The sequence below is a fragment of the Aquarana catesbeiana genome, linkage group LG04 (assembly GCF_042186555.1).
Source record: "Aquarana catesbeiana isolate 2022-GZ linkage group LG04, ASM4218655v1, whole genome shotgun sequence".
NCBI lineage: Eukaryota > Metazoa > Chordata > Amphibia > Anura > Ranidae > Aquarana > Aquarana catesbeiana.
The window spans coordinates 414,461,174-414,474,347 of record NC_133327.1 but is presented as its reverse complement, the minus strand read 5'-3'; the positions used below and the strand labels follow the sequence as shown (position 1 = coordinate 414,474,347).

The 13,174-nt window shown below is 38.5% G+C and overlaps 1 protein-coding gene across 6 annotated transcripts in view; it reads right to left on the bottom strand.

Moving 5' to 3' along the window:
* Positions 1 to 13,174, bottom strand: part of EYA4 (EYA transcriptional coactivator and phosphatase 4) — a 403,396-nt gene that overhangs the window by 342,352 nt on the left and 47,870 nt on the right. For all 6 annotated transcript variants that reach the window (XM_073627302.1, XM_073627303.1, XM_073627304.1 and 3 more), the window contains exon 2: positions 7,703 to 7,803. In XM_073627302.1, the coding sequence (XP_073483403.1) occupies positions 7,703 to 7,735 (33 nt within the window). In that variant the 5' untranslated portion in view covers positions 7,736 to 7,803. The remainder of the gene's footprint in view (positions 1 to 7,702; positions 7,804 to 13,174) is intronic.

Genomic DNA, 13,174 nt, shown 5'->3' with positions numbered 1-13,174 from the left:
ATTTAGACGAAAATGTAGTCTGCTGCATTTCCTTGGTAAAAATAACCCAAATCAGTGTTCTATATTTTGTTTGTGTGAAAGTTATAAATTCTACACTATATATATTTGAAAATTGATTAGCCTGGGTTTCACACAAGATGCGGTGCGAATTTGCTGCAGCTTTGGCACTGCATCTAAATCGTAACCTGTCCATGCAAACTGATTGCGGAGTGTATGTTAAGTTAACGACACACCGCAATCGGTTTGCAAAACGCAGCATGATTTGCAGAATCGGATCACATGGGTGTTAACACTCATGCGATCCAATTTTGGTGCAGGACAAAAAAAGGGTTCTGCACCAGTTTGATGTGAATGCGGTGCAATTTGACCCATACAAATCCATGGCTCAAATCACACCCCAGAGACACCGCATGTAATTCTCACAGGAATGTGCTGCGATTCCTGTGAGAATTACATGTAGTGTCTCATGCCGTAGCAGTGTGAGCCCAGGCTCAATCCTGATATTCTGACTGCCTCTCATTTCTTGAGACCTTAAAATGCCAGGACAGTACAAACACCTCCCAAATGACCCCTTTTTGGAAAGTAGACAGTCAAAGGTATTTAATATGCCAGGGAGCATGAGAGGGGTAACGAGTGGGTACATCAAGCTGCCAGCCAGCAAAAAATTACTGTTGGCTGGTCGGCGAGTGTTTAAATACACAGTTGTTTTGGTAAATGGCAGTTTTGCTGCAGTAGGTTGTATACATTGCACAGATGCACCACTTTATAGGTAGGTTCAGGGCACCCCCAGGCATGATAATTAATGGAATTTTGTTGTGTTTCAGCATTATTAAAATTGCTGCTCCCCATCAAACAGATTTTTTTTTTTTTTTGCTGTGTACATGTTCCCCAGGTCAATACCAGCCCCCTATGTCATTTGTTTGACAATACCTTTCCTATTATCCTATATAGCTCTGAACTGTCTCTGATTTCAAGGAACTGTCCCTTATTTGGAACAAAGTCCCTCTGTCCCTCTTTCCTCCTCAATTGTCTCTTGTGTTGGACTGATGTACATACTAGTATTAAAAATGCCCTATTAATCGATCAAAATGTGTTTTACATTGCTCTATCTTCCATCCAATTTCCAAATTGTTGCATTTGTAAATTTCAAATGCCAATATAAAGGAAAAGTAGTGATTACAAAAAAACACTTGTTTAACCAATCATTCCTTGTGTATTAAAGTGTTACTAAACCCACAACATTAAAATCAGTCTGTATATGCAGTAAAGCATGCTTGTTATACTCACTGTGGAACCTAAGGGGTTAATCCTCTGTATAGTGTAAAAAGGCTGTTTGATTCTGTCTTCTCTGATCCTCCCCTTCTTCTGCTCCCAATCCATCTTCTGATACAACAGAGCCTTTGGAGTCACTCTGCACATGATCTGTTTGATGTGTATTGCTAGAGTTTTTTTTTTTCTTGGGAGGGTGCATGTGAATAGCACAGCGCCAATCAGCACTGTCCAGACAGAGGGTCAGGGGTCCTGAAGCCTCATAGGACAGTCAGAGTAGAATGAAAACTTCTCCTACAAGCTTTAACCAGACACCAATAGAAGTTACAAGACAGCTATATTATGCTGTTAAGAAAAAGTATTTAGCAGTTTATATTTACTAAAATAATTGCATTTCCATGTTCTGTGTACTGTAGGAGATCAGATATAGTGAATGCTGGGTCCTGGGTTTAGTAACATTTTAATTCTCTTTGTAAGGGGGTGTGGTAGAGTTGTGTCCTATGAATACCTACTTTTACTAATAGGTGTCCCTCTTTCCCATCTCAGAAAGCTAGGAGGCATGATCCTAGAAAACAGATATTACTGTTTTTTAACATTTGGCTCCCATTGACTTCAATTGGATTTAAATATGGCACTCATACTTCAGTAATGTTCACTGAATTTGAACAATAAGGATAGGAATAGAAGATTCACCTTAATAACATTCTCTGGCCTAGGTGGCATAATATGTACCCCTGTACCCCTGCGGCAGTATTTGTCTGTGTTTTTGTGAACCATGTGACTGTCATGCCTCTATGAGTGAGTTAGTGATGGTGTGAGCTATGTGGTCATAGGTATTTAAATTGATCATGCTGCTCCATATGAGAAGCCATACAATTCTTTACTTTCCTGCATTCATACAAGAAGGAAAGCATAGTGAGCGGAAGCTTCATGTTGGTGTGTTGATGCAGTAACACAAGCACTGAATAAAATGCTAGTGCTCTTACCATACATACCATACACAATGCCAGGGAGTAGTTAACCACTTCAATACCGGGCACTTATACACCTTCCTTACCACAAATAGATCTTTCTTTTGGTGGTATTTGATCACCTCTGGGATTTTTATTTTCTGATAAACAAATAAAAATGACCGAAATTTTTTTTTTGTTTCTGTTACAAAACTTTGTAAATAAGTAAGTTTTCTCCTTCACTGATGGACACTGATGGTGCTGCACTGACGGGCACTGATAAGGAGGCACTGATGGGCACCGATGAGATGGCGCCAATGAGGTGGCACTGATGAGGTGGCACTAATGGGCACTAATGGATTGTACTGATGGATGCCAATCAGTGCCAAACAATAATGCCTGCCAATCAGTGATGCCCATTGTGAGCATTGATTGGCTTTCTTTGACCACTGATCGGCATCCATTGTGGGCACTGATTGGCATCCCTGGTGGTCTAGGGTGGCATACCTGGTGGTGACTAGTGGGGGCATCCCTGGTGGTCCTGGTGGCGTCCCTGGTGGTCCAGTTTGGGCATCCTCAGGGGGGCTGCGCTGATAATCAATCAGCACAGAACCCCCGTGTCAGAGGAGCAGCCGATCGGCTTTCCTCTACTCGCGTCTGTCAGATGCGAGTAAAGAAAAGCCGATCAACGGTTCTTCCTGTTTACATCGTGATCAGCTGTGATTGGACACAGCTGATCACGTAGTAAAGAGTCCCTGTCAGAGACTCTTTACCTAGATCGGAGTTGCGGTGTGTCAGAGTGACACACCGCAACAACGATCGCCGCGATGCGCGCCCCTGGGTGATATCCTGGCTTGATATCCTGTTGACACCATACGCAACCACTTTGCTGACGTCATATTGCTATATGTCGGGCGGCAAGTGATTAAACACTTAAATTTGCAGCAGATACTTATATACTAGAAAATACAGTATATACAGTAAATTGTTAAATTAATATCAAACTTTCCAACTTTCAAATAACACATATTAAATAGCTTTCCAGAATGAACAACTATATGTAGATATCACATTCTCACTGGAACAGTGATCTTGAAGAAAACAGAGAAAGTAATTACAATTTCCACAAAACATGAGGATCAGGTTTATTTCACACCTTCCAAGATATAAGGTGAACTTGAGCTATGACTCTGTATGTCCCATCTGTAAGGGTTAAACATGTAAATGCCACCACCAACAGTACAATGGGTTAAATCCTTTTGTATTATTTAATGAATGTGAAAATAATACCTCTTCCGATGTTGTACACAACACCTTTATAAGCTGAACCAAATATTTTACTGCCATCTGTTTAGTTCATTGTTTAATTCTTTCTTAACACCACAACAAACAAAAAACACAGCTCGTTAAGTACAAGAGATTCGAGGGATGAAATTTCACCAGGAAACTACAACTACCTGTCAACTCATCACACTCTGGGGGCGGAGTAAAGAGGGGATTTATCAATTGCTTATTCTTGTATTACACTAGGACAAAACAAGCCCTGGTTATGTTCTTTTAAATGTAAAGAAGAACAAAAAATGAGAATGTACATGCTAATCTCCTAAGAAGTTTGGGTCATTTCCTATTAAAACAGAAAAGGAGCTACAAAAATAGTTTCCCTTTTAAATATACACATACATACTAATGACATACTATGACAGTACAGATGCATTTTACAATATATTTATATAAAAGATCAATATCTATAACTATGCCACAAATTACTTCTATCTGACACTACAGTTTTTACATTACAGTTCTCAAATTCATTTACATTTTATAGTTCTAATAACCCCAAGCAAACTGAATGATATCCGCCTAGCTCTGTAGAACAACGGTCTGTATGTCTCTCAGTACTAGGCAGATCAAGAAAGGGGCACTACAAAATGGGGCCAGATCTTAATGCACTAAAAACTTAAACAGATGAACACTGAACTTTTTCACACCACATATGCCCATATACTGTGGTGTTAGTACTGTGGGGACTGAGGGGTTATTGGTCTTTTTTTTACTCCTTAATGCCTCATTTACATTTGCTTCAAAATGTGGCATTTGACATGCTTTTTTTTTTTTTTTTTTTTTTTTGCACTCTGAATGCCAATCAAAGTACCTCTCATTAAAAAAGTGTTTACCTTAAAGTCCTCTATACACTGTAGAGTTTTCTTTGCTATGTTTTACTACAGAAATTTTACCCCATGTCATTTTTTCATGTACAGTATCTGAAAACCAGCACTGTGAACAAGTGTGTTACTTCAAAAATAAGAAAGGATCAATCACTACCAAATAAATATGACCATGCTCTTGCAAAAATATATCTTCCCCAAACTCCAATATGTGTATGCCAGCAGCAGAGTGGTATACATTCAGCACAGTAGTACAGCCTTTGCATAGGAATTTCACAGTTTACTTATGTAGTTTGATACAACTTTATACACTTATATATCCGTGTTTAGAGTTTGGGGAAGATACAATGTTGCAAAAACACACTCACATTCATTTGGTAGTGATTGATACTTTTTATTTTTGAAGTAACACATAAATTTGTTCACAGCGCTGGTTTTCCGATACAATTTTTAAGGCAGAATATTTTTCAGCTAAGACAGCAGCAGTGCAACAGATGCATATTTGATTAGTTCTGGGTGCAGTTCCACCCAAATAATGCATCATGGTTTGCAGCATCTCAAAGCCCCCCCCCCCCCCTCATTTAGGGTCTATGGCCTTGTTAAGATTTGCTTTGAAGTCTGAGGCATGATATGATTTCAGATGACTTTTTTGACAGCAATAGACAGGCAGTATGGAGGTGTACAACGGACAGGGGGAGATGGAATGCAGTACTCAGCATAGAAGGGAGGGAAGGAGGGTATGGGGAAAGTACTAGGGGGCTGATGTCTGGTATATGGGAAGGGGGGTAAGGTATGGGGAACGTACAGCTGAGTGGGAAGCTGGGGGTGGTGATGTACTACTAAGCAGGAGTTACTACTGAGGGAGGAGGTATGGGGAATGTGCTACTGAGCAATAAGGTAATGTACTACTGAGAAGGGGCAGTTGGGAATGTAGTACTGAGCGAGAGTGATACTACTGAGCAGGGGGGTTATTACTGAGCTGGGGGGTTGTTCTGTTGACCATGAGGAGAAGGGAACAATGTATCACTAGGCGGAGGTACAACTGAGAGGGGAATGTACTATTGAGCAGGAGAGGGGGGTAATACTGAGTTGTGGTGATACTGAGCTAGTAAAACACTGAGTGGGGAATCTTCTGAGTCAGGAAACTGCAGAGGGGGGCTCCAAAATCAGGGGTACTACCGTGTTAGGAAACCGCTGAGCCGGGAAGCTGATGAGCTGGAGATCTGCTGACCAGAGGTACTAATAAGGCAGGAAACTAATAAACAGGGGTACTACTAAGTCACCAAAAACACCAAAAAAAAAAAAAAACACCAGATACTGCACCAACAACTAACCATGCCTCAAATCTTGTGGCTTCCTCATCATCCCTTCCCACTGACATCACTTCCCCTTTTAAACAAATAGATAACCAACACACACATGGTGTTCGCCAAGCTTCATTAAAGTTTAATTAAAGCTTCAAAAAAGCATCACAAAGACATCAAAAACACACCTAAAATGCATGGTCAAGCAGTAGGCACTTAATTGTGTTTTACTAGTCAATGCAAGTATAAACTAGGCCTAAGTATTTGCCACGGTGTATGAACAATTACAAATAAAAGCATATAGGCAAGCAAAAAAAACGCTGACCATTTTTTTTAAAGTTAATAAATAGATCCTGGTGGTCATTTGTCTTTGTACCATTTTCATCTCACTGCCTCACAAAATAAAATTAACCACAACTGTATCCATGGCATAAGTGATCTAATTAACCCATCAGGGAGTGGAAACTAGGATTTGAGAATCTCCCATGATCTCACATTTCACAGTAACCACAATGATTCACTACCAGAATCCATAGCAGAGCTAGAAGCTCCACATTATACATATGGGAAGGGAAGTATTTATCTCCCTTATTAAACCATAGAATTTTTTCACAAAATAGAAAGCCAGGCATGGGACAGTGAAGAAGGACGACAGATGAATCAATTACTTATTCATTTTTAACAAAATGGTTATACTGTAAGGTAGGAAGAGTTATTATTATTTTTTTTAATAAGGATTGTTACCAATCCTTCTCTGAGTTTTTCATCTTGGGGCTCTTCAAAAACCTATACACACATATGCATGGTGTTCGGGTCCAATCATTTTTTTAGGGAACCTTATTTTAATATTCAGAAAAAAAATCTGCCTTGTTAAATACTGACATATTGGTGACAGATTGGAGGATTAGCTAGTTGCAAAATTGCACAATTTGAGTAAGATCCCAAACTTTGAGTATCGTTTTGCTTATTTCTAACAGCTAGAAAAAAGCTACTCAAAATCGAATGCTTGTATTTTAAATACTGTATCCCAATGCAAAGCATTAGTATTGACTTAAAATGAAGACTTTGTCTTTTCAACTTACAATGCTGTGTTCTGACAACACCTTAGAACAAAAAACTCAACACATGATTTTACATGAAATAAACAATACAGTATCCAAGATCAACCAGATCAACAACACGTATCTATAAAATATCTCTGGATATCTGGTTAAATATCTGGATGGCTCAAAAACAAACTCCAGTTTAAGCAAGACAAATAACTCTACCTTTCCAAATAATTCCTGATTAAACATTTCACATTTTAATTACTATTGCAAAATCAGCTTTCTCCCTAGTTTAGAATAATACAAATAATATCCTTGGATACTGCTTATGATATGTTTTTGTTGACATTATATTGCATTTTATTTCCAATACCAAACTACATTCCTTGATTTATTCTCAAATGATAGAAGCCATTTAGCAATAATACTATAAAATACAGGTGGTACTGGAAACAGAACTGAAGAACCTTTTTTCGGGAAAGGATCCCAAATTTCATTTTTTTCCTAAGACTTCAACTATAGTGTTATTGTAGAAAACATTGAATATCTTGTATATTCCAGAAGATGGATGGTATATATTAATTTGGGGACCCAGACTTTAATTTGTGGACCACAAACTGACCTACAGATTTCCCTTTTACAGAGATAGATTATTGCTTTACAGTAAAAGAGACACCATTTTAAACTGTGGAAGTTAGCCATGGTACCCAGCTGGATAATTCATCTATAGTGAATGCTGGAGTGGTAAACGTTTACCATGACCTAGACTTTCAGTGGATTTAGCCAATAACATATCAGAAATGCTATGGTCAGCTGTTCAAACATTCAGAAACAAGCTGGTGTTCACATACAAGCATGTTTGAACTGATAAAATGATGAAACTCATTATTTAGTAATAAAACAACTCTTGGTTAACAACTACAAAAAATTATAGGCATGGAAGCTGAATAAAATAAAACAGAACTTACTGACTGCTCATTCAGGTCCTGAGGGTCGTCCATGAATTTGTCTCAGAATGTTCCAAATATTTTCGTTTCACACAGGATTTTTGTAAACCGTGGTGTATTTCCTTTGTTAAAAGAAAATGAAGAAAAAATGTGCTGAGTTGCCACTTTTGTGAACAGAAATCTTTGAATATACCGAATGCATTTAAAAATAGCTGTAATCAGTAATTATTTCTAAACACTTTATACAAATACTTTATACAACAGTTTCTATTTTTAACTCCATGTTATCTGGGCAATGTACAGTATATCTGGACACTGATACATACATTATAGATAAGATGAAAAAAAAAAGCTTACAACTCAAAAAAAAAAGGTTTTAAACTTTCTCTTAAATATACCTTTCAAGCAGCTCTTACAAATCTGCAAGCAGTATTTACACCAGTTTGGAAACCTGGAACAGAGTTTGTAACTTAATTAAACCAGACTTTCACACCCCCAACATAACATCATTGCACAAATCCCCCCATTACCTTAACAAATCGACATTTATTGGTTGATTGATTTATTCATTTGTGTATTTATTTTCCCTTAATACCATTTTTAGGGATATCTCCTGGCACTTCTGGGGTGAAGTTCAACCTTAACATTTAGGTCAAAAAGGTCAATGGTGTAAATTTAAAGGGTATTTGCATTTTTATTACATAAACTGCTTAAATTCTTGCTCCAAACATGTTCTTTTTATCAAATTACCAAACATAACATCAGAGTTAAGCTTTGTTTAGAACCTGCTGGTAGCCTATGACCTCTAAAAAATGTGAGTTTGCCATGGAGTATAATGGCTGCCCCCTTCTGATCAGTGAAAGGATTTGGGTACAGCCACTATTTTCTGAGCAGCACTGAAAAATGCACCCTATTGCAGAGTCAACACTACTACATAGACTAAAGATAGCCATACATGGATCGATTCGGGTACAACCAGCCTGCCCATAATTGGATCGAATCTTGGCTGGTCCCTGCTGAACCACCCAAATTTTGATCCAGGGGCAAGTTGATTGTACCCAAGTCAATCCATTGATACATTTAGGTACAACCAGCTTGTTGGATTTTTTTATGAGAATATTGTTGGCAGCTCAGCTATAGGTGTTAGCAATAAAATATATGTGAATGGTGCGTTTGTTCCAGATTTATGGAATGTGTATCAATATCACAACCAGGGTTGGGTATTAGGCCACGTGCGCTATATCGCTTGCTATCTGGTAAGCATGCATTCTATGTGGTGGAGGGATTGCTATGTTATGTCTGTTCACCATTGACACTATGAGAAGACTTTGAAAAGTGATTTGTCAATTTATTTGTGTTCACTTTCAAGAGTGATACACATAACTTTCCTTTTCAGAGATTTGTTTGTTTAAATTTCACTACGGACTATATTACGTATTTTCTGTTTTCACTTTCAAGAGTGATACACAATTTTTTTTATTTAGTTCATTTCACTACGGACTTTATAAAGTTAATTAGCCCAGCTCCCATTTTTCTTTTTGTGTTTCAATTGTATGTATCTTGCAGCTGAGCTACTACTGTTTTTTGTTTACTGAGGTATTTAGCGCAGTTTGCTCTATTTAAATAACAAGTTCTACCATACACTTTTCACTCAAAAAATGTATTTACAAAATTAATAATTAAAATAAGTGCATTAAATACAGAAAAATGCCAAGTTCTTGATTGGGCTTAAGTCAATTAGGTCCAAACTAAAAAAAAGTTAAAATCACTTATTTTAAAGCTGATATTCAGACAACTGCCCACTTTTGAGTCCTAGCTCTCTCTCGATGAACAAAAAAATGCTGAATATTTTTTACCTTACAGTAGGATCTAAGCATATCCCACAGCGAAAATCAAAACTACATTTCCTGTGATTCAATAGGGAATGCAGGTATGTGGGCAGTGCTCAGGGCTGTGAGGGACAGTGCTGTGCTTTTGAGAGCAGCTATTTGCATACAACGCCAATCAATGGCTGTGGGTGGGTAACTGCCGGGAGATGTAAAGATTGTACCCACTCACAGAAAAAAAGCGAGACATCAGCAAATCACTGCCCCTCTGTAACCTACACAGATGAGGCAAAGTGACCAGGAGCCATTTCTCTATGGGGAGCAAACAGCGGTGCATGGCTGCGCCATCAAGAAAATACACGAAAAGCATAAGGGACATGTTTGGGGGACAAGAAATAGTGAAAACACTGACTTTCCAAAAAAATAAAGAGGGTGTTTGCACAAGGTAAGCAAGTATCTTGCTAATGGGATTTTGCTCCTCCTGGCTGGAGTTTAGCGTTAAGGCCTCACTCATGCACACGGGACGTTTTTTGACGTTTTTACAGCAGCTGTTTTTTGCTGTAGACGTTTTTTTCTACAGTCATTAAACTCTCCATCACGTTATTCTATGTGTCCATGCACACATAGGCTGTTATCATCAGTTTTGAGCAGTGACATTTTTGAGCAGTAAAAAAATCCCAAAACTAGTGGGTTCTGAGAGACGTTTTTCAGCTGTAAAAACGCTCTAATGCTGATAGACGCTGATAAACGTCGATAAACGCTCAAAAACGTCACTCACCAGTGTTTTTAAACGTTGATCCATTTAAAAAAAAAAAAAAAGTTAAAAAATGCTAATAAACGCTAAAAAAACGCTATTGCTATCGTTGAAAAAAGTTGAAAGAAGTTGAAAAACTCACTGCAAAGCTACTGGCGTTTTTTTAACGTTATTTTAACATCCAGTGTGCATGAGGCCTAAATATTTGGGTACCCTGCCAAGGCGCTACAGTCCTAAAATTAGGTCTTACAGCCCAAAATGGACTCTAAATGTATTCCCACAATGAATCCAGAAAGAGTATGTGATGAAGTGGCTTGGCAGATGGGCCAAGACAGTTTGACCTGCAGGTCCAGAATAAGGATTTTTGGAGCAGAGTACCTGCAAAGGTCTCCAGATATGGACAGGTGCCTAACTTTCCCACCTTTCTTGGTGTGAGCTAATTTATAAGGAAAATGGTATCATTTTGAGTCTATTTTTCTTTTAAACTGATGTTTTAATAGCAAACACACAGCACACAGGCATGCTTAAAAATAAACATTTAAAATTGAACTGCACCAGCACCTACAGGCTTCTTCTTCCTTTCGAACATTAACATGGAAAAAAACCTTAAAACCCAAGCCCAGCTTGGACATAAACTGAAAGAATCCAGTCCCCAGTGCAGTCTAAAAACAAAGAACAACTCCAGCTGCTTTACTTACCTGATCACCAGTGCAGTGCTGTGCAATGCAGATTCACCCTGTCACCAATCCAGCTATGTTTATCTTCTGGGTTGAATGACACCAGGCACTCATTAACCCCTTGCCCTCGCGTATACACATACTGTATATCCAGGTCAGCTCTTTGGGCGTACTATGTACATCCAAAGAGTGAACCTTTGGTCACAAGCTGTAGCAGTAGCAGCCATCAGCCTGTGCAGGTTTTGTAGAGCCGGCAACCAGCTTCAAAGTGAAAGTGATGCAGCAGCTCCAAAGCTGCAAACCACTTTCACACAGCCGGCCACGCAGTGCCCCTCCCGCCGGCGGCCTGCCCTCCTCCCATGGTTCCCGGGCTGTCCTGAGCTTACCAACATCAGGGAACACATCTGTCGTCGGGGGAGAGAGACTGCAGTGAGACCGAGGCAAATCCATGCCTTGATCCCACATGCAAACAATGAAACTGGAAGGGATGTCACTTCCGGTTTCATATGCACACTTTCCTGACCAGTACAGCCAGGAGACACATCTAACCAAGCCGATCTGTGCTTGGTTAAATTGTATGAAGGGCAGGGGAGACATTGGGGTATGTTAGACCCCTAATGTCTTCAAAAAGAGTACCTGTCACCTGCCCAATGCTATCACATAGGGGTTTATTAACCCCTTGTGATAGCAATCACATAAAAATAAATTTAAAAAAAAAGAAAAAAGTTAAAAGTAAATAAAATGACAATAAATATATTAAAATAAAAACAAATTGCCAAAACATTCATTGCCCCACACACCTGCGCAAACGCAAGCCCAGGGTGAGTATGTAAACCGCGGTCACACCACACATGTGACATATCGCCGCAAATGTCAGAGTGAGAACAATAAGAGCTCCTAGTTAACTCTAAATTGATAAACTTTAACAGATTTTAAAGCATCACCTATGGTGATTTTTGAGCACCATCGTTTTTGGTGATATCGTGGGTGCACGCAATTTTAAAGCATAGAGTGTTAGGTATCTATTTACTCAATGCAACCATATCTTTTATATTGTAACCAAAAATGGGGATTATATGGTGTGGTTTTGCACTAAAATAAATTGTATTATACTTTTTCCGGAAAATTTGCGTTTAATAAAAAGTTGTGCAAATAACACGTGAAACAAAAATTTGCAACTATCACTTTTTTATTTTACAGGACTTCTGCTTTCAGAAAATATATTATGTTCTGGAAGTTTATGTAATTTTATTGCCAGAAATTAGGATTTTTACATGTATGCGACAATATTTGTCGCATACATGCTCTGGACCTGAACTGAATATGCACTGCATTTTTCTATCCTTGCTAGAGGAGAAAAATGTAAACAAACAAAAGTGTGTTAAAAAAAAAACAAAGAAAATATATCTAGATCAAGGTTTGATCCAGGTCAGTGTCAGATTTAAAGTTAGTACAATATTTGCCAGCACACCATGGATCGTCAGATTAAGTCCAAACTGTTTTTTATTGAAGAACAGTCACATCACAAACAGAGGGTTGCAACGTTTCGGAGCTGCGTTTTAGGGTTAAAGTTAAGGTTGGGGTCAAGGTCAGAGTTAAAGGTCGGGGTCCATGTAGTTAGGTAGAAATTTAAAAAATAACAATTTTAAAATTAGCATCAGTGTCAGTTAGTGTCAGTGTGTTTTAGGTAGGATAAAAAAAAATCCAAATGCGCTACTACTGGTACAAACAACAAATAACATACACATACAGTATCTTACAAAACCTACGACCAAAGAACAACCCAAAATGAATTCTCCTGCTGCTGACAATAATGCTGATACCATGGAGGAGTGGAAGAGGACTCCAGTGGCAACCTGTGAAACTCTGGTGAACTCCATGCCCAAGGGGATTAAGGCAGTGCTGGAAAATAATGGTGGCCACACAAAATATTGACACTTTGAGCCCAATTTGGACATTTTCACTTGGGGGTGTACTCACTTTTGTTGCCAGTGGCTTAGACATTAATGGCTGTGTGTTGAGTTATTTTGAGGGGACAGCAAATTTACACTGTTATACAAGCTGTACACTCACTACTTTACACTGTAGCAAAGTGTCATTTCTTCAGTGTTGTCACATAGATATAATAAAATATTTACAAAAATGTCAGAGGTGTACTCACTTTTGTGAGATACTGTATGTGGTATCAGCATTATTGTCAGCAGCATGAGAATTCATTTTGGGTTGTTCTTTGGCC